This window comes from Haliaeetus leucocephalus, unplaced genomic scaffold (genome assembly GCF_000737465.1).
Source record: "Haliaeetus leucocephalus isolate CR32 unplaced genomic scaffold, Haliaeetus_leucocephalus-4.0 Scaffold160, whole genome shotgun sequence".
NCBI classification, from domain to species: Eukaryota; Metazoa; Chordata; class Aves; order Accipitriformes; family Accipitridae; genus Haliaeetus; species Haliaeetus leucocephalus.
Genome location: NW_010972596.1, coordinates 1,002,678 through 1,024,497, shown reverse-complemented (window position 1 = coordinate 1,024,497; position 21,820 = coordinate 1,002,678). Strand labels below are relative to the sequence as shown.

Here is a 21,820-nt window from a genome sequence, read left to right as displayed (position 1 = left end):
AACCAAGCATTCAGCAAGAACACCTAGCTTGCCTAGACTGCCCATTTGGTAAGTATATTTCTGTCAGCAGCAAATATGATAAAGTATCTATATTGCTAAAAGCAATCTCTAGAATCCAACTTTCAAACGCTTGGCACAGAATCCACACCCCCATGAAGCACTCAGGCTGTCCCAGTGCATAGAGGCAAGAGAACAAGACGGGCATTTCACAATGTAACGGGAAACCTAGTTTGCCGAGGAGGGACCTCGCAAACTAACCCCTAGGAAACACAAAAGCTAGCACACCGTTTAATTAGAAGACTGGGAGTATCAGTTTTGAGGTTTCTAATTTATTTTGTGCATTTAGTGCTTGTTTGGTTTTAGGCCATTTCTGAAGGGGAACAAAAACCGAAATGAAGCTTGTAGTCTTTAATAACTGTAAAGAAAATATAAATGCTTATCAGGTGCTGGTTGCAGGTATTTGTCACTTTCAGATGATCAAGTATTTTATGAAATAAAGCATTTAGGTTTGAAATTGGTAAAATGGAATTCCATTTAATCTCACTCAGTCTGGAGCTCTCATGCTAGCACTCATGGTAATTTACTTAGGCCGGTTTTCATATGAAGGGCTGTGCTTGCTTTTAAAACAGAAAAGAAACCAGAGAATACAGTATTAGGCTGCTCACAAAATCCTTGGTCAAAACAAACACGTGTAATTATCTTCAGAACCTCCTGTAGCTATGTTTGGTATATTTGTGATTCCAACAAAACGAGTTTCTGTTCCCTTATCTGAAAGTGTCTCAGTACTAGCTAATTATTGGTCCTGTTCTTAGAAGCAAACATTGGCCTTTGATACAAATCAGAGAGGATGGCTGGGGAAATGCATTTGGTGAAATGAGAAGCAAGCTCATGGAAAGAGGTCCCCAATAGGTGTACATACTGAGTTTCACTTACTGGCAGCACAGGTCTAGTTCAAAACATGCAAGTAAAACAGATTCTGCTTTTCTGCTATAATTTCCTCCCTTTCATATTTATATCACCCATTGCACTGAATACACTAATGAGCCTTAACAGCCTGGCAAACCTGAAAAATAAAAAAAACAAACCACCCAAATGATTCAAGGGTCTCTCAGGTTCTAAGCAATTTTTACACCCATTTAAAAATCATAATGACAGTATTAGTAATGGCAAGTTTATTCTTACTACTAGCAAAGACATAACCAGTTGCCCTTTAAAGCACAGTTTTTTGACTCACGACAGTGCTTCAAAATGGAGGAGCATGGACTGGAGCCCACTCTGAAGGTTCAGTGACGTTGGCAGTCTGGAATCCCTCGCGAGTCTTGAGGAACTTCAGGAAAAGCGGAACAGGTTCATTACTAAACAGTCAAGTACTGCCTGACTATATTAAAACACCCGTATTTCAGAAGTAATGGGTTTGAAGTCCTTTAGAGCACGGGCAAGAACCCAGCTGCACATGGGACTAACAACTGAGCTAGCGGAGAAAAATGGGGAAGGGGGGGGAAGAGGCACAAACCAGAACACTACTCTTTTCCCATGTTCCCATTCCTGTCTCTAACCTGGAAGTAAAAATTGAACCTTCTTTTGGGGGAAGAGAAATTTGAAATCTTCCTCCAGCAGCAGTTTCAGGTGTGAAGGCAGACAGGCTGAATCAACAGGGCAGTGTAAGTTCCTTATCCTCCCGGAGATGCCAGCTCCAAACGCATCCCTTTCTTCAGCATTTCTTTTGGTTGCTTCAGGCTATACACACTCCCTGCTGTGAAAGCCATATAGTAAAACATCCCCAGCAGAGCCCAGCATCTGCTCAAAAGCTGCAGAATCTTAACAGGCAATCAAGCCTAATTCCCGTCATTGATCTGCCCCACGATCTTCAAACACATGCACAGTTACCTCACTGTCTAAAACTCAGGAATCCTGCCACAGTAGAAGTTGTAACAGGGATTTCCATCCAAGGAATCACCTCCTTTTCCTAAGGGAGCTTATTCCACATGTCTAGAGTTAGTTATGCCCTGTCAGAGCGAGAACGCATGTCAATGTTGCACAGCCCAAAACTTCCTCCTTCACGTGCTCCCCCGAGCTCAGATCTCAGCCCCTGCTGATTTAGAGACAAGTGCATCCTAACCAACAGTAGAGGAAACTCTCCGACATGGATATGTCTGCCTGCTTTTGCTCTCACAGATGTTCCATTTTAAGAATCACCTGCCAAAGCAGGGACTGGGTGCCAGTTTCTGATTTCTAAAGGGAAAACCCTGCCCACCGAGTTATCTAATTACTTGCACAGTCACAGGCATGAAGTGGAGACTGAGTTTCAAATCTTCCGGTCAGCCCAAATATGCCCTAGCAGTAAAAATACTCTGAAGTAAGACGTAGACAGATCCACGCACAAGTCGTTCCAGAATGGTGAAGTACTCAGGCAACCCAGTCAGTCAAGGACATCCCACCTGGGAGCGTGATACATCATGGCCTTCCAAGATTTCAGCTAGATTCTATGTAAAGAATCGGGTCAGCAGCTTTGCATGTGCTCAGCAGCACAGGTCCAGGCTATGGGAATGTGCAGATGCGTACGTGGGTGGTTGGTTCCTTGAGCAGTGAGAAGAAACCTAAATGCATTTAAAGACCTGAATCACTGTCAGTGAATGAGGCCTATAAGCTCCTCAGGGAGTTAGAGCTGCTCCTGTAAAAATCACCATTGAAACTGAAGTATCCTTGGCTACTTTCTCAGCAATTATGCAAAGAACTGACTGAAGATGAAAAAATAAAAACTATCATCTCACCAGTTATCATCCCTCCAAAGCTGCTTAGACACTGGTCTCATGTTGGGGAACTCATATGTCGCAGCTTTAGATGCACCTGTTCTGCAAATAAACAAACCTCCTATTTTTCAAGCAATTAATTTCCATACCAGTTAGAAAAACAAAATTAACTCCAAAGAAAATAATCTTCAGTCTCATTCCAAAAGAATTATAGTTCTATTCTCAGCACATTATTTACCTTTACATACTAATTTCACTGATCGCCATTCAGCGGGTGATTAGGACAGTAAAGAATCTGCCGGGGATTTCTCTGTGGTTGCACACCAAATGTGTCTGCCTGACATGAGCGACAAGAACGTTAGCGCCAGTTTAAATGAACAAGCCCTTAAATGGTTCCGTTTAATGCCTGCTTTAGCGAAAGCTTTGTTTGCAAAAAGGTCAAGAACATTTCTTATGCGCTGTCATTTATGTTTTGGTCTTCTAACCAACGCCTGCAAATTGGCAGGCCCGCCCCACACAGTTCCGAAAACGTCCTTCTCTCTCCTTAGGGCAGCTTCCACCGGTAGGTCCCTTCCCGCTGTCACCACCTCTTTCGCAGCCCGAATCACACTGGCTGGACCCTCCGTGTACCCACTCAGCCAGGCTCGGGCTTCTTCCAGCGCTCCAGTTTCGTCCGAAGAGGACAGCGTCTCCTCGGAGAGCCCAAGGCGCAGCGCGCTCTCGGGGTCCAGCCGGGCAGCCCCGCTCAGCAGCCGGAGGGCAGCCCCGCTGCCGACGATGCCCACCAGCCGGGCAGCTCCTCCCCAGCCCGGCACCAGCCCCATGTGCTTATGGACAAAGCGAATTTCGCTCCCAGGCGTCATCAATCTGTCAACGAAGAACAAACACGCGGAGGTCAAACCGTGCATCGGCTTCCGTTTTCAGCTCCCCGGCACTCCATTTTCTATTTTCTCCTCCCCTCTGCTTCCAAAGGCTGATCAACTTGACAGCGCGTTGATTACAGCCAGAGCTGGAGCACCTTCATTTTTACATCACCCGGTGCCTTGGCTGCAGCTTTTGGCCCTTCTCAAAATGAGATACATAGGCTGCCGCAAGTAAAGATGCTTAGTGCCCACACCAATACCTGTAGTCAGCTCTAAAAAGTGTTTGAAAACAGGATGGCTGACGGAAGGCATGTCACGCTTACTCACAGTGCCAACGCTGCCTTGCTAATTCATGCCTAAACCAACAGGGTTTTGAGTAAAAACCAAGCAAACTAACACACAAAACGTATTTCTCAAGAGGATGGATCGTGGTCTTAGTACTGATCTGCACCAGGGAGGTTCTGTCAGCACCCTGGTGCTTGATTATAGCACAGTTGGGGTTTTTTTAGTTCTGTACTTTAGAGGGTCCATGTGAGTTTGATTTCTAACTGCTCTCTACAGCAAGGGAAGTCAGGATGGATGCTCGACTTATGGCCCACAACATATAATAGAATTGCTTTCTATTTATGCTTACAGTGTGTAACAGAATTGCCCCCCCCCCAGAAGGTAGAGTCATATTCCTCTTTTCAAAGATTTCACATCTCTGCCTCTTTTCTACAGTCTGTCACCTCCCCTATTTAAGAGCTCACCCTAGGGCTGATCAAGCTACCTCCCCGGAGGAGCTCTGCTGCAGCGGCTTGTACTGTGTCTGCATAGCGTTCACACTGACACACATTAGGGTAGCAGAAAAAGCTTCTAGAAATAGGAACATACAGAAAAGATGTACAGAAAAAGACCAGTACTTGTTCTTTCTTAAGGTGATGTCCTGCAGTGTGGTTGCTTGCTGCTGTTTCTAAGACAAGGGACGTAAATTATACTTGTGAAGTAGATTACCTTCTACTTCAAGCACTAATTAGCTTTCTGAAGATAAATCATGTAATACTAAGATGTACACACAAGTCTGTTCCCTACCAATGCAGTTTTCCATAACAAAAACACCAAGGTGAGGAGCTTTAAATGGGCAAGAAAAAGAAAACCTTTAAAAATGAAGCTACTTCTAGGAGCTCACAGTTCCCAAATCTGATTAGTTATTGTTAATTGTAAGTTTGCTTGGTTGCTTTTTTCTTAACCAGAGCACCATCAGTGTTCACGCCGTACTATAAAGCACCAGGGCTGTAGAGCTTACGCTTTATCCCAGACCCAACACAATGCACAAAGGCAACAGCTGACATGCCAGATTGCATGAAAGCCGTTTTGTAGAGATAGGAGAGGAAGGTCGTGTGACAAAAGGAAGAGAGCAGAGTATTGCAGGGGAGGAAAGGCTTTTAGCTAACATTAGCAAGTGCTTCCCAAACCCAACAAATCACAGGAGCTCAGGTCTCTCCTCTCCAAAAGGAACTCTGCAAGTATTCCAGAATTCCTTTACTGGCTCAGCTTACTTTGCAATTTGCTGACACCCAGTGTCCTACCGGGAAAGCAATAATGAAAACATTATTAAGGGCTTAATTCTACCTGTGCTGAGCGATGTGAAGCATTAAAAAAGAAACTGTCATATGCAGCTAGGCATCTGATGCTAGACAACCTGTAGGCAGTCTCGTAAGACAGCCACTGTGGGTCAGTAGGACAACGTTGTGTTTGTATGTTGAATCTGAGACTGTCCCAGGCATTGGGGTTCAGGACAGGCATTTCAGTGAACGTCCCGAGGGCAGCGTACGGACTCATCTCGAAGTTGGGTCAATGCGCTCTGAAGTTCATATGGGAAGTTAAATTTTGCATTAAGAACAGCCGATCCATCAATGCCAACAAGAAAAAAGCTGAAAACGTTTAGTATGTGGGAAAGGCTCTGTTACCCTGCACAGTCTTCACCTCCCTCTGAGAAAATGGAACCAAACACGATGAAAGGAAATTAAACACTGACAGCTAAATCCATAGAGAGACTGTGAGGCTGCAACTTCCAGGACCTCACTGGGATTCACTTCGCCCTACAGTGCTCCTTTGAACAAGCTCCACAGAAAATACTGAGATAAGTGGTGGTCAGCAGAAGGTGTAAAGGTAGTCTTGGACTGCCTTCAGGCTTAAGAAAGGTATCTACAGTTTTTCAGACTGTTCAACTAAGAATCCTCTCCTGAAGTCACACCATTTCTTACAGAAACCACCCATCACACTCTGTCAGGAACACCACTCGCTTCCAGTCCCCATGCCCAAGGAAACCATGGAGACCCGGGCTCAGATCTGAAGAGGCATGTGCCGCTGCCGAGCTAGCCTGGGATCAGCCTCAGAACATCACCAGCTGTAGTCTCACATAAATATTTCCCTTTTTATTTTATGAAAGGAATTGAGTCTACCTTCTGAGACATGACAGATCTGATCTCTCATTAGATGAATTTATGTAAGAAAAGTACATCAAGCATTACTACACATAAAGAGGCAGACATCAAAAAGCTGAAAAGACCGAAGTACCGTTCTGCTGCTGAGCTGTTGATACCTTATTCACCTAGTACTGGCCCTGCCTGAGACAGAACAGTAGATGAATACAAAATGAACCCTGATTTGACTCAGTATGCCTATTCTTGTCTTCCAGGTCAAGGGAATTAAAATCCAGGTCTCCTGTATCCCAGGGGAACATCATACTGTTAGGCTCCTAGACACATGCCTTCCCTGCCCTAAAAAAAAGAAGAAAATCTGTTGCATGACAATACTGAAAAAATATTTATTAAATGTAGTTAACATACAAAATATCTGAAGACCTTACAAGCAGAAACATCCTTCAGAAATGTGAAGGGTAGCAAAATCCTCACAACTTAAATTGGAAATAAGAGGCTAAGGTAATATAAGCACCAAAGTGCAGCTGAAACCTTCTTTAAGAACATCGTCTTTCCATGTTACGAGCACTACAACACCCCTAGGAAGAAAGCAGAGCCACCATGGGCCACAGCCAACTTTGGGTTAGTCATCTAAAGCAAAAAAGATCTACAGCAAATGTTCCTGCTGTACATTTTAAAATGTTCTCAGATGCACTAAATGTTACAAATCCTCCACCTTTGATCGGAGGATTCCTTCCCTCCATGACATCTCGTTGCGCCCACCAACTACCAACTGTCATGTCGCGTCGCATCGCATCACATCACATCACCGGCAATGCACGTGAGAAGAAAACCTTGTTTGCCATTAACAACGCAACCTAACAAATCCCATCCTTAAACAGGTCCACTTGCTTCCTCGAAGGCAGCACTTGCTGCGAGCTAACAGGTACGCTTTCCTTTGCTAAAGTATTTCCCAGCTACTTTAAGCTGGAACATATACAATGAAAGCTGAAAATGCAAACAAAAATGTATTTTCTCAGTTTTTCACACCTGCTTTTTATGGTACTCCTGTTACTGAACTGTTCCAACAGGTATCATCAGGTCCTTGGGCAGAATTAAGATTACATTAAGGTTTGTGCTGGCCTTTATCTCATAATTTCCTGGACTTCGGGGTTTGAATTCTGCTCAGCACTCTGACAGGGCAAAGGCACTAATAAAGTTTACTAGGGAGGGATAAATAACCTCCTCTATTTTATGCATTTTAAAAGCTACCACTATGCTTCTGAAACACATGATGGAAAAAAAAGGAAGCCTAAAACATTAAACACGTTGTCAGCAGCCTGGATTTTGTTCCCATCCCAGTGTCACATAAGGACACAGCTCCTGACTTCCAATCTTCTCCTTTTAACTGGCGTGAGACTGGCACACCATGGTGGGAGGCAGCTGGCATCACGCAGGGCTGCAGCACCTGGTTCTCAGCTATGGTTATAGTGAGAGAGGGCAGCCAGAAACACAGGAGGTGACTTTTACCTCCCCCACAAATACTTTGGCCTCCTGCTCTCAAACCACCAATCGGCATAAATATTAAGCAAAGCTTATGCCTTGGGTCATAGGAAGTTCCCTCATCAAATCAGCTAACTTCTATAAATTTTAAATTAAAAGACAGCTGTAATTTTAACATGCTGTAGAGCAAGTGTTACAGAAATAATGAGAAATTTTCAAATACAACTGGATATTTTTGCAAAACATAGATGCAAGACAGCCGACGTGAAAAGCAATGGTCATGGTCAGCCACACGTGCATTTTGGCCGACTGTCATTACTTAGTGAAGACGGCAAGAATACAGTATTGATATCAAAGGCTTTCAACCAGCCATCCAAACCACACACACAACTATTTTAAGCACAGGAAAACAGCAACATTAAAGAAAAAAGAAAACCACTAGGAAAACGGTAACAGTAGGAAGGCTATCAAGGGCCAAACATTTGTTTTAACCCGCAAATAACAGAACAAAGTTGAGGTACAGTCCAGTCATACACTTTCCCAAATACGTATGTTTTTCCAATACACTCATCGATATGATATCAGGTTAATTAACTTTTGTTAAATTAAGTAACAGCCGTGCTATGCTGACATGTGGCCAAATCAGCTTTTTAAAATACACACTGCTGGGGAGTGCAAGTTCAAGAATTTGTTACAGGTCAGGTATGACATTATCTGTGGATAATCAGTGTTTATCATGCAAATGGAACTTGTTTTGCCAGGTGGGCATGAAAATTTGATGACCTTGCTTGCAAGTGACAAAAGCTCAGGTGTGACTACTTCAGGATTTTGTAACTTTACTTGGCAAGTGCTACCGGGCCCATCCACCACAGCAGCAGCTCTCAAATGCATGCTGGATCTTAAGTGAGCAAGAAAGCCAGAGTCCATTGTCCACTTCTTCCATTTTCCTACTGCACCTTCTCAACACTCAAAATACCGTCCCTGTCCCATCACTTCACCTGCACCTTGCACCTCATAGTCTCACTCCATCTTCCTTACACTTCTTCAGCATCCCAAGGGGCACAGGATATCCCAGTATTGGCGGTGGGTTCTTGCAGCAAGTGACTGTCACTCAGGCAGCAGACAGAGAGTTACACAGGTAATATCTGTAATCTGATCTCCTCTCTCTTGCTGATGCACGCAAAACCCACCAAAAAAATGAAAGTGCTGCTGAACCCATGCAGTAGATGGGATGTTTTTAGTCAACTAGGGTGTTACAGTAAGTTAAAACAAAGCAAGAGAGAGTTACGATTGTTGAATTTATAGCATCAGAGTAAGAACTAAACTACCTGTTCCTTTATATGTTCAACAAAAGCCCTGATTTGTGATTAAACAGAGGTCCTTTATTTCAGGTTGGCCCAGTGCACCACATATATCAAGTAATATCTTCTAGGCAGCATACTAAATCTCTGGCTTTGAAAAAAAACCCCAACAACAACAACAACAACAACAACAAAAACCTTTAAAGTGGACAGCTGAAACACAGTAGCTGTTCAGATGAGGTAGAAGTAGGTAGTTGGGTGCAAAAAGCAAAAACATCTCCATAAAAGAGAGAAGTCACCTTGAATCTTTCACTGGAGACAAAAGCATTGCCATAGGCATCCAGAGTTCTGTATAACTACAGGATCTGAATAGCTGGGATCTCCTGCACTGTCCATTACGGCACATGAAAATCAAGGTCCGTCCATGCCTGAGGAGATGTAAGCGTGTGAAAGGGTCTTCAGCCGACAGCAGAATAAAGCTCTTCCTACAGTCACAAAAGGGCTGAGCAAACCCATGATTAGTGGCTGCAGCACATGCTGGGGGCACCTGCCCTGCCCCAAAAACCCAAGTCCTGGTGATGTCCTCTGATGCTTCCAGCCCCTTGGCTGCAAATGCGGCCAGCCAATTCTGGAGCTTTGGTTCCTTGGCTCGGGCAAGGGTGCTAAGGGATCTTGCCTGAAGCCTGGGCAAGGAGCATTGCACAGGGAGTCAAGCACTGCTGCAACCGCACACTATCTTGAACGGTTCAGGTAGCACAGACTGCAGTTTGGAAACCTCCAGGCTTGCTGCCTCCTTGCCATTTTCCTTAGCAAGGCAGGTGGCCCTGCAAGTTTTAACACGTGCCTAGTGCTCAATCCACCTCTGATACCTGTTCCAAATCTTAGTCAGGAAGATACACCAGATATCATGTGCCTTCCCATTTAATATCTCTAAAACCTATCCTCCCCACCACACACGGACAGGCGTTAGTGCACATCTAAGAAACTACAGAACTTCTTTAGCGTTAAGACACAAATTCTTGAGGCCTCGTATATGAATGTTCCTTGGCAATTTGCTGCAAAACTCATCCCTACCTTTTCCAGAATCTGTTAACAACAGAAGTAATTCCTGAGTATAGCCTTGAAAAAAAGACCTGAATACAAACCACTGCCTTGACATCTTCACAAAGCCACAGAAAACTTGAAGTTGAGAGTACTGACTAAAGTTAAGGCTGCAGCTTGTGCCTGCGGAGACCTAACCTGGAAACCTACTGATAGTTAATTACATGACAACATTGTGTTCTAACAGTGACAACTTGTCTTGTATAAGTACTTTGTCTCTCAAAATATTCTTAGGACCATAAATCTTACTGGAAAGGCTAGGAATACTTTCATCAGTATCAAACTGCAGAGTGTACAACATTTCATCTTTAATTAAAAAAAAACTAGTTCTAGCCTTGCTCAATATTCCAATACACAAGCCTTCCATCGTTATTGCAGAAACTCACCTTAAAACAACAACTGCATTAACAAGTAATTTTTGCAATAAAAATGAATATTGAAGCAGCAATGTACTGTGGGAATGATATTCTGCAGAAGAAATATGCAGTACCACACTAAAACAAATGAGCTAGTCAGCAAAACTGCTGATGAGCAGTTTCCACTCTTAACTTCAATTTTCATGACAGATGCTGTTAGAATTAGATCCTCAAGAATAAGACAGTCTCCTCCAAAAAAGCAAGTTGGGACTAATTAATCGGTCTCTGCCTATCCAGTGCAGTGTCTCATCAGTCTCTTTATCACTACACCATCAAATAATTACCTAGGTTCTCTGTAAAGTGATTATCTAGACAAAACAGCTAAAAATTTTTCTGAAATTCAGCTATCGTACTACACCGTCTATTACCAACCCCCCCCAATTCTATGACAATATTAACAAGTGGATTCATCCTGAAAAAAGCCATAATTTCACTTATCTTTCAATCTCACTTGATTAATTGGATAGGTTTTAAAGGATCAAAAAGCCCCGATTAAACATTTAATCAATAACTCCTTGCTAATTCTATTTAGCAGATTTTTTAACTGTAGCAATGCAGTGAATATCGGCCAGCCACAACTGTTCCACGCTTTCGCAGCACAGCTTGCTAGTATTAATTCCCCCTGCTCCTCTGCCGTATCTTCTCTGGCATGGAGAGCTTCTCATGTTTCTGCCCTATGCACAGAAAGAGTAAGACCATTAGACATTACGGCAGTTGCTGCTTCAGAGCTGTGGCAACACGAAGTGAGACTTCCAAAGTGAAAATACTGTAAAACCGATAAAACTAAGGATTCGTCGTACGTGCTGTTGGTGATAGTCCGTGCAGACTGGCATCATCAAAACAACCCCCCAGATCTCTGCTCTTTCTGAAAATCCTTTAGTCACAGATATTCACTTGACAGATGCCCAAATGGTAACCACGGAAGAATACAAAAATAAAGACAAAATGGTTTAAGAGATTTCAGGGAAACTACGTCCCTTGTGCATATCTTGGACACAATTGCACGAAGCTGCTCTGCAATCCCAAATTTCAATAGGGTAAGAGAAGACTGTGCACATTAATGATCTTTCCTGTTTGTGAGCTTTAATCTGTAACCTTTACTACAGGAATGCAATGGAAAGAAGTAGGTCCAGCTACTATTTTAGTAAGCCCATCAGAAAGTCACCTCTCAAATCCTGTTGATCATTAAAAAAAAACCAAAACCAAACGCAAAACAATACACCTTCTTTACTTGAGGTTTAAATAAATTAAAATGATACCAAAGAACCAAAATGAAAATAAAAAATCCTACCAAGCCTCCCAAGTACAGAGTGTTCTAGGCACGCTCTAAAACTTGGTGTCAAAGGAGTAGGCTTGATGCCAGCCTAAGAAATCTCACCAACACGAGAGCTCACTTTTCTCACAGCTCTTTTCAAATTGCCTTACAGATTATATGGAATTTTATTTATAGTTACTGAATTATTTTGTAACACTCTTAGTGCATCCATTTTCCCCCCACTCGCAACAACAGCTAAGAATCAAGCTTCACATAAAGTAGCCTAGAAAAATCTCTCAAATCTCCCTAGCACATGTTGCCTTTACCACCTACCTTTGCAGTCCTCCAGTCAGATTTTCCAATGCATTTTATGGAACTCTAGGGATCAGGGTCAAAATCAGATCCAAAAAACAGACTCCTAATTACAGATGTATTTGCTTGAGCAAGAGTTAATGTTCTTGTGGGTTGGCTGGGAAACCCCAGGGCACTTCCCAGAGGGGAGCAGATGGACCTAAACAATGAGCGATGCACTCTTCAAAGGAAACCTGAAAATAACCATTTATAACCTGACTCTATCCTGCTTGCTCACATCACCCAGAGTCAACTGAAATGCAGAAGAAAGAATGACAAAGTCATATTTTCATCTGCAGACACAAAACATTTGGTTGATGCTAGAAGTCTGAAAAGTGGAGTCCTGAATCAAAAAAAATGGGAAGTTGTAGTAACAAGAGAAGAGTTGGAGGAAGAGATGGAACACAGGGACATCAGAGCACAAACTGCTGAACAGACATGAGCCATTTTAGGAGGAATATGGTCTCCAGGAATAAACAGGAGCTTAAGGTGTGGATAACTCCATCATCTATTGCCCCAACATTGGGACATTCAAGGGAAGATGAACCTCCAAAAGCAAGAGTCAACTCAAAGAGCCTGCAAGGTTACCAATTTCAAAGGAAGCCACTCCAGGGAAGAAGCACAAAATAATACTATTACTAGAAAAAGATCCTTTGAGTAACAGGAGTTAATTATAATAGGCACATACAGAAATCTGCATGGCCCCCAAACCAGCATCTCATCAATAGCAAAGTCTCCACTGAGAAAAATTAAGAAAAGGCCTATCAGGAGCAAAAAGGAGCACAGTAAAGCACCAGAGCAAGCTCTCTGTGATCTGGCAAGACCTAGACTAAAACTGGTCCAGATGTGACCGCACAAAAACAACCAGAGAAGTGAAAAAAGGTTTATTTCTTAAGCACTTCCCTGATCAAAGGAGACTGGCTAAAAGAGGGCCAGAAAGACTGTTCATTTGAGAAGGATTATGGAAGGAAAGAAGCTGTTGCTAATATCCTACAAGGGGAGCAGGGCAGCCTCAAACAAGACAAGGTAGGGCCCCCCAAAAGTTTCCTGCAGGTGATGCTCACTGTCATACCAGCTTGCCATCCATGCAGTCAGCTCTTCCAATCTCATGCTGGACCAGAATCTCCCAGAAGTCAGCTACAGATGGAGGTTCACCCAGCAGACCTGGATCAGGGGTTTTAAATCTAATTTTTTACCTCAGGCTTGACACTTTCTCACCCGTGGCTTCACAGAAACTGGAGAGAGAAAAGCATGCTGTAAAAAGCTACATTTCTTCTAAAAGGGATAAATGAAGCTGAATACTGGAAATTACAGAAAGACTTTTTCTGTAGCAGGAATGAAAAATCGAATTAGATGATGGATCACAGGGCAAGAAATAGGGGCTCAAAAAAGCATAACTGATTAAAACTCCACAAGCAGCATTAAAGGAAGTAAGACAAGCTCCCCCCACCCCCACTCCCCGACAGGAAAGAAAATTATTTGGCCAAACCTCAAAGCGAATGTGTCCCCTTTCCCAGGCTGATACTTCTCCAGGTCCACAGGCGATGCTCACAGGGGGTTTCCCCAGCCTGGGGTACTGACCCCCCCGGCGGGCTGGGGGGGGCGGGAGGTAGGCAGCACCACGCAGGGGGGCTGTGGAGCTGGGGAGAGGGCTGGCCAGCAGAAAGAGTCAATTAAAAGGCCTTTCCCAAGTGGGGAAAACAGAGACTTTATACAATTAGACAGTTAGCAATGACAGCTCCCCTGTCCATGGGGAACACACCCCGTACGCAGGTGGGGAAGGGGCAGCAGGGCTTTACAAAGGCTTATGAAGGCTTTACACAAGGTTCATACCACAATTTAAGAGCACACAGAACAGAGAGAATAACACAGATAGTTATACCGGGGAGGCTGTAATTCCCCTGAAGTGTACAGTGTAAATGCTGAAATGACACAAATCACCAGAGCCATACGGTGGGACTGAAGCACCATCGTTCAAAATGTAGTGCCTGGATCCCCCGTCCTCCCCGCGGTTGTACAACAGTGATCCACGGGGTACCAGTCCATCTCTCCTCCCCTGCTAACAAACCTTCCTCCTAATTCCCAGCTATGACTTTATTTGTACTACCCTGGGGTCAATGGGCCCCAGGCACCGGCACGCTGCAACCTCCGTTACCATACAATTATTTTCGGAGTAGTTTGCATCTGGACATAGCACTTGGGTCTCACCCATGAAGCAGGTTTTAGCTATTCTTTACAGGCTGCCGAAGTCTCAACACGTAAGCGAGTGAACGCCAAAATAATGCTCACATAAAAATTACTCATGCTGGAAATCTAAAATGTTATATGAGTCTTTCCTTCCAGAGAAGGAACTACAGCTATTTGGATTTCATTCAAGCAAACATTTTCGACAACAGATATGCCTTTTAGACTAAAGCAAAAATTTCCATCAGAAAAGATCTAGTGATATTTTACCAGATTCTTCGATAAAAAAAGACCACTTGGAGGTAAAGGTTATTTGAAAATTTAAATGTTCAGTCAAACCTGAATGTCAGTATTCATCTAGAAATCAAAAAAAGTATACTGAAGCTTGTTTTCAAATTGAAAATATTCTATTTTTTTAATTATGTGCACACTTCATGCAGCATATACCCCTGTTTATAACACTGGTTTCCCAAACCTTTATTTCCATCATAGATGTTTATCAAGACCAAGGAAAACAGAACAAAAGTCTCCTGGACCAAATTCAAGAGTCTCTTAAAGCAAGAACATTTCAGTCATATTCTTTGCTCATCTCTGCTGCTGCTACAGAAAGGGGAGGGGGAGCTTCCCCACACTCTGGCTCAGAGCTTGGCATCTAAAATGTCAAAAAGGCAAAGATCATCTCACTCGCCTGAACTCAGCCGACTGGAAAGGAACAGCATTTCTTGACATCATCCCTAAGAGATGCAAGGTTCCAGTTGCTCTAACACTTTATGATGGATTTGATGTATCATATTTCTGCAACCGATAGCATTAAAGGATTTAAAATACAGCGTGACATCACACTAACAACCCTTCGCAAGACCTAGGGTAACAAGACACACTTTGAAATTCAGCTGCCTCTGCGTGCAGTGCTACCGATGCTGCATTTGCACATCCTACACAACAATTTCTGACTAAAGCCAAGAGAGATCATACGCTGACTTGAAATCAGTGATGATTAAATTGTAATGAAATGTTGCCATTTTGTCAGGGTACCAGGTTAATAATCTCAAAAAATGCTGAGGGTTGTGGGTTTTTTAAACGATCACAGTGGCTGCGACCTGAATTTTATGTTTTACAGGTATGATACATGATTTCAGAGCTTTTTTTTTTGGGGGGGGGGGGGGGAGCAGGGAACACAATGACATATCTCAAAAAAGGCATAAATGGGATCCAGAATTTAACATTAAAATTCTATATTAAAACAGTAACTTAGCTTCTTCACCTCTTTACTTTTTAATATAGCATATTAGTTATATTGATGGGGAACTAAGGCCAGCTTCAGATCACTAACTGATGGTATGTTCAGACTAGCTGGACAAGAAACAGGCACATTTTCAGCAAACTATAACAGAACCTCCAGAAATATGCCTAAGATTGTGACCAATTCTTTTATCACCAAAGGTATCACTTCCCCTGGTATCTTTTTATTTATTTATTTATTTTATTTATTTTATAATCTTTCTGTCTCTTTCATACACACACAAATCCACACTACTTGAAATTATTGTTTTTTCCTCAGTCTATATATTTGCTTTTTGTTTATGAATATGAACGCATCAGCACACAAAACAGAACGGGAGGATAACACCTAGTAACAGACTATGGATACAGTAGAAGTTCTTACACATAGAACAGTATAAGCACAGTAGGAATTTATTTAACATAAGAATTTGTGATTTTATTATTCTTACTGTGACTGCTGAGTTACAGCAGTAGCAATTCATTTCTTACTAACTACAGAATCCAGGAAGATGTAGGAAGCTGAAGCCACCAAGTTTTACAGGTTCAAACAGTCTGTAGTCTTGTTTCACACAATTTTGGGTAAGCCTGGAAGGAACACAGAGGTCCAGCCTGCAGGGCTCGAAATCTTCAGTAAGACATTGGGCTGCTTTGGATTAGAGGGCAAACAAAGAAACAGGGGGTGAAGGGGAAGACTGGAAGTTGCAATTGTGAAGGCAACGTTTACAATGAAAGTACGTTGAGATCCACAGAGCAATGCCTGCTTACACTTGGAAAAACCAAGGGAAATCGAGTCATTTAGGGCACACTTGGTCATTTCAATGAAAAGTAACTCTGATGTGGATGATTACCCTTTGGATATCTACAATGTTAACTACATTGCTACCTGGAGTGATAAAGAGAGGAAGAGTTCTTCTTTTCATAGTCCTCCAATAGCACGTGACAGGACTGAAAAAATGAGATAGATAACGGGGACTCTGGAATACATTCTCTGGAAGCAGATCCAATGCAAAGTTAGGCAGTTGAAAGCTGTGGCCTCAGGGGAAACTGAGGCTATCTAACAGCTCCCTGGAGCCAAAAGAAGATGGTATTCCCATCCCCTCCTTTGTTCTTTGTCATCTTCTCCTAGAAGCCGAGTTCCTCCTTTACATTGGCTCTAGCCAAAACTATATCCCTTTACAAACCGCTTTAACTCACTGTAAGAACAAGAAATACCTAGGCTTTCTGTTGCTTTTCAGTGAGATAATTGACTGATACAGGCATCTTCACTGGTGCTTGGCAAACCAGCAGCAGTGAGCTGGGAACGCGCAGGCGGGACGCCCTCCTCCCACATCCAGGCGAGCATCTCGAGCAGTCTGTCCTCGTGAAGCCACAGCTCAGCATAATCCCACCTCGGAATCAGCAGACCGGAATACCTAAGTGCTTCTCAGCCTTCGTATTAACCAACTTGTGGAGCTACCTGATTATATATATATTTAAAAAAGATTATTTTGGTAGTGAAGATCAGCAATGGAGTGTCAAACTCAAATACCTGTGGGCTGTGTGTCTACACTGGGGATTAGTCACTTCACAGATGCAAGCATAATGGACAATTTCAGTGCATTTGTACTCTTCCTAAACTAGTTCTCCTTGAGCCTACAGTGTACCGACAGCCCAGCATCTCAGCAAGAATCAGCATGGGTCCAGCTCTGCATTCCCTAAAATCTGTCTTATCTAAGTTTTACATTATCCGGGTTATCTTATTTATTATTACTGTGCAGCAACAAATCAGCTGCAGACAGGATTGTTCAACAGAAAGGGCGTAAGATTGCATGGTAGAAGTGGTCTAAAATGTAGACACATGCTGGTAGCAAAAATCTCATTCACCCAGGATAAGATAGTTTGGCCTCCCAAAGGGAAAAAAAAGCCCAACCAAAACCCAAAAACTTGGAATGAAGTAAATCCCACCAAAAAGACAACCTCAGAAAGAAAACGTCAACTCAAATTTGTGCTTTGTTGCTGTTATTTACATTTCCAGTAAAATCAAACAGTGGTAAATTTGAACTGTAGACTACGTAGAAAATCCTCTGCCTGGAAGACAGTAAACACATGAAATTCAAACCCAAATGAAAACTGGTAATAAAGAAAAAAACCCAATACCAGTCCATAAATACAGGCCCAAAAATACAAGCTCTCAAGTCCATTCCTAGCAGTGCTGCGATTACTTAACCAGATGTCAAGTGTGCCAGGTCAAAAATAAGAACAGCCTTCTTAAAGGCAGGCAACGTGAAACTTTTAAAACCATAATCCATCTCTCTGAAAATTCATCAGAAAATTGTACTAACAAACCTCCCAGGGCTCTAAAAATGTGAAGTGATGCATGACTGCAATGGAATTCTAAAATTGCCAGCTGATTTGAAGGAGGTCTTACATACACACACACACACACATATACATATATAAAAGAGGAAAATTTTATATAGTTAAAAAGAAGTGATCTATGGCATATAGCAAGCACCTGAAGCTGTGAGAACCCACTCTCAGATCTGGCTACTGATTCTTCTCCTGATGATGTGCAGCAACGTTACGGGGTCACATCTAATGAAAAGTGCTTTGTCAGCCCAGACTTTGCAAGAACTCATGAATATGTGAGCCCCATCCCGTTACATTCATATCATGCTCTGCCCAGTGAAAAGAGCTACTGTGTACTGAGGCACCCTGATTTCAAACAGCAGCATCTTGTGTACCTAAAAGCTCCTCCTGATAAAACTAAAAGCCAAAATCTTTGCATACAGCCAAATATTTCCAAAGAAGCTAGTGTGTTGTGCTCTGATGTTCTGAAACCTATTCTTGGAAAAGCTAACTGTGGAATACTAATGTCTTTACAGCCTCCCTTCTCCTCTTTTTTAAAGGAGCAACAACTGAAAAGTTGGTCATAGTGGGCCTACATCTATGTAGTGGTTATATTCTCTTCTGCTCCTTTTATTTCATAAAAAATACATTTAATGCACTAAACGCATGCTTGTTTATAAATAAACACAAGTCAGCACAAGAACACACACAACAAAAGCTATTCAATAACAGCGCACTTCATTGTATCTCTTATTAGGCGTTTTATGGAACATGCCTAACACCTTAAAATGTAATACTAAGCATGCCTACAGATTTCACAAACATACAGAAAACATCCAATTAAAATGCAGCAAGGTCAATTTGATAAATGCAGCATTATTAGCATAAGCTTCTTCCCTTGTTAAAAGCTTGACTCTGCCATGCCTAGAGATACAGGGCAGATGTCTGCTCAGAAAGCAAATACCTCTTTAAATCAATGGTGCTTTTAATTAAGTAGGATACTGTAATGAAACTGGCCCTTCACAATTTAATTGTGCAACATCAATTACAGCTGAAGAAATTATAGTTGATTAATTCATTTTCTAAAAAAGTAAAGGAGAATACTGCTGCCTCTACCTATGAGCCCATTTTGAGGTCAACGGTAAGAGAAATGGGTAGCTTTCCATCTTTGCACTCTCATCCTCTGCCTGGAGATACCACCTTTTAAATTGGATTCACATGGCAGTGACACACCTCTATTTTGACTGCAGTAGCATTAGAGAGGAAAAAGGGGGCAGGGGAGAAGAGACCATATTTTTCACAAGCACTCAGGTACAATGGAAGTCCATTCACCAAGTGACATAGGACCAAATTTTCAAAGTTATAGATGTGCCTAAAAGACCTACACAGACATCACCCCAGCAAGATTTCTCAAAGGCACCAATGTGAAATAGAAGACAGCTCAGAATGCAAAGTTAGTTATTATGGCTATTGGCTGGTAGCACGCTGCAGCTACTGCTCTCAGAGATTACTGTGATCCACTAATTGCACAAATACATTCATTACCAAACTGTCTCTGCCCCATATCTAATTGTTAGCTTACTGCCCAACAACCCACTACAATTCTTGTCCAAATCTCTTAACCAGCCCTGCCAAATCTGTTCTCCTTAACTTCATGCACTGTGTAAGTACAGGACACACTTCAAGTTTTCTCCATACGGGGAACTCAGAACAGGTACTTCATTTCAATTATTTGTAAAATTCAATCACTGAATCCAACATCACAGTCATTTGTGCACTTCACTGAAATGGCTGCAGCATCACGCAGAACCGCAACATACACTGACATTTGGCAGCAGAACCCATGAGCCATCTTCACAGGCTCAGAGAGAATATTCCACTGTGGCACACTGAAAAAAGTCTAGGTTTCCTGAAACTGCACTAAAAAGCTCAGCTGTCCAAACAAGTTTCATACCTGCATGGTTTTACATTACTCAGTTTTACAGAAATAATTGAGATAAATAATTACAATGTCACAAGCCTTACCTTCCCAGTTTTCATATCAGAAAAAGTCTGAAAGGATTTTAGTTACCTTGCACTTGTCAGGACATTGATTTTTTTTTTTTTTTCCAATCACATATTTATGATCTTTATAAGGATGTTGCTCTTACAGATAGTCATTCTGCAACAACCCATAAAGCCACTAAGATTGAAGAAGATGTTTTGAGAAGACCTCTTCCTCCAGATAAAAGGTGGAGTGACCCACGATGCTTTCACTTTTCGTCACTGCCCTTTATGTCAGCAATAAATGTGTCAGAGTTCATCCAAGTCCTCCCTAATCCAATTTTAAATGAGCTAGCTTAAAACAGAGTAAGAGACAATTAGCCACAAGGACTGCCACTGGATGAATACATCAGTAACATCTTAAACCACCTCAGCTATTTTAAAATTGGATTTGTCCACACCTCTACTTTAGTACTTTAGTAGAGGTGTGCATCATGCTGCCAGAGCATATTTCAGAGGAGGTACATAGGCCATTTTGGTTCAAGTGAATCACTTCAACCATATCAGTATAATTAATGTAGTACAAACTGGCAGAGATAAAAATACGAAAACATTTCAGGCCAGTACCAAGCAGCTGGTAGCTTACACTGTAACTGTGAGAAATAGAGGTGGATTTGAAAACTTAGAATTAAAAGCAGCCACAACTCACTCATTTTGTTCTTAAAAAACAAAAATAAATAAAAATAAATAAAATAAAATATCCAAACAGTTTATTCAAGGAAGAAAACAAATCCTTCTGATTTCTGTTCTCAGGTTCCTCTTTTGGCATCTAGTGACTCATGACAGAATATCTGTTCACTAATATCTACTCAGAGTCCTCAAGAAAACCCAGATTTTGTCCCCCAGTATTAAAATTCTCAAATTCAGGAGCAATAGCAGCACACAGTACATTTCTCTGTCTTGTTGTTGTTATTAATTAAGTCCCATTTGCTGCTCCTGAACTGCTATTATTTAGTTGCACTGAATGGGCGTGTTAGAAAGTAATGGAAGATGGATCAACAGCTGTAGTTATTATGAAAATTATGGCAATAACATCAGAGGAATTGCAGCTGCTCAACTCATGCAAATACTAGCTACTTGACAATGACTATAATTACACAGTATGTCAAACAACATAGCTGGAGTAAAAGTAGAAACTACATATTTTAGAAAGCCAAAAGATTTCCATTTCATTATGTTCACATTCCCTAAACTCCTATTTAGGGATAACAAGATTCACTTTCTGTCAACGGACTCGCAGATACAGACAGGTCTACTAAGTCTCCCAGGTGCACTCTCCTGCCAGCGCTGCAGCTGTCAAACACAGTACCTCTCTGCACATTTACTAGGCATTTATAATAAATACAGCCTGTACTCAGAGGCCGTAAGTCAGAGCTGGGGTTCCAGTTCACTGGGTGCTGTGCAGATATGAAGAAAGATACAGCTGCACCTAGTTTCAAAGCAAAGGAGTATTGCCTCCGAGTGGCTTAGGCAATGCAGATACCATCTCCTCTACCCAAAGCCTGTTCCTGATACCTGGAACAGCACTGTAATACTCTAGGGTACTTTGCTTAGTATTACTTTGGAATGTAAGTACTTTCAGCTTGTTCTGGACAATTCCCTTCCTACTTCAGGTGCTAAGGCCCTCTGAAAGAGCACATCTCCTCAGATAAAAACTTTATTAAAAGCTCCTCATTGTCAGAAAGGCTGTGGAGAGTGCTTATCCTGTTACCTCTGTAGGCTGTTTGCACGTTAGCAACTGTTTATATAAAGTGGCATTTTGTTATTTTAATTCCTTTCAGTTCCTGTTCTGCATTCAGCCTCTTTAACTAAAGCCTTCTGCTTTTTGCTAGCTGTTTCATGCTGGCAAATCCCTGCACCTGCATAGAAAAAAACAGGGACAGAACCTCATTTGCTTTCGTCTGCACCCCACACTCTTGTTTCAAAAACTGTACAGTGCAAAGTTATGTTACAAATAATAAACCCAGAACATTAAATACCAGACTCATGGAGAGTTTTATTTATTTATTTTTACTTATGACAGCCACATAAAGAGACAT

The 21,820-nt window shown here is 42.0% G+C and overlaps 1 protein-coding gene across 2 annotated transcripts in view; it reads right to left on the bottom strand.

Moving 5' to 3' along the window:
- Positions 1–80: 80 nt before the first annotated feature.
- ECHDC1 (ethylmalonyl-CoA decarboxylase 1) overlaps positions 81–21,820 on the bottom strand; it is a 41,151-nt gene continuing 19,411 nt past the window's right edge. For both annotated transcript variants that reach the window (XM_010562500.1, XM_010562499.1), the window contains exon 7: positions 81–3,617. In XM_010562500.1, the coding sequence (XP_010560802.1) occupies positions 3,212–3,617 (406 nt within the window). In that variant the 3' untranslated portion in view covers positions 81–3,211. The remainder of the gene's footprint in view (positions 3,618–21,820) is intronic.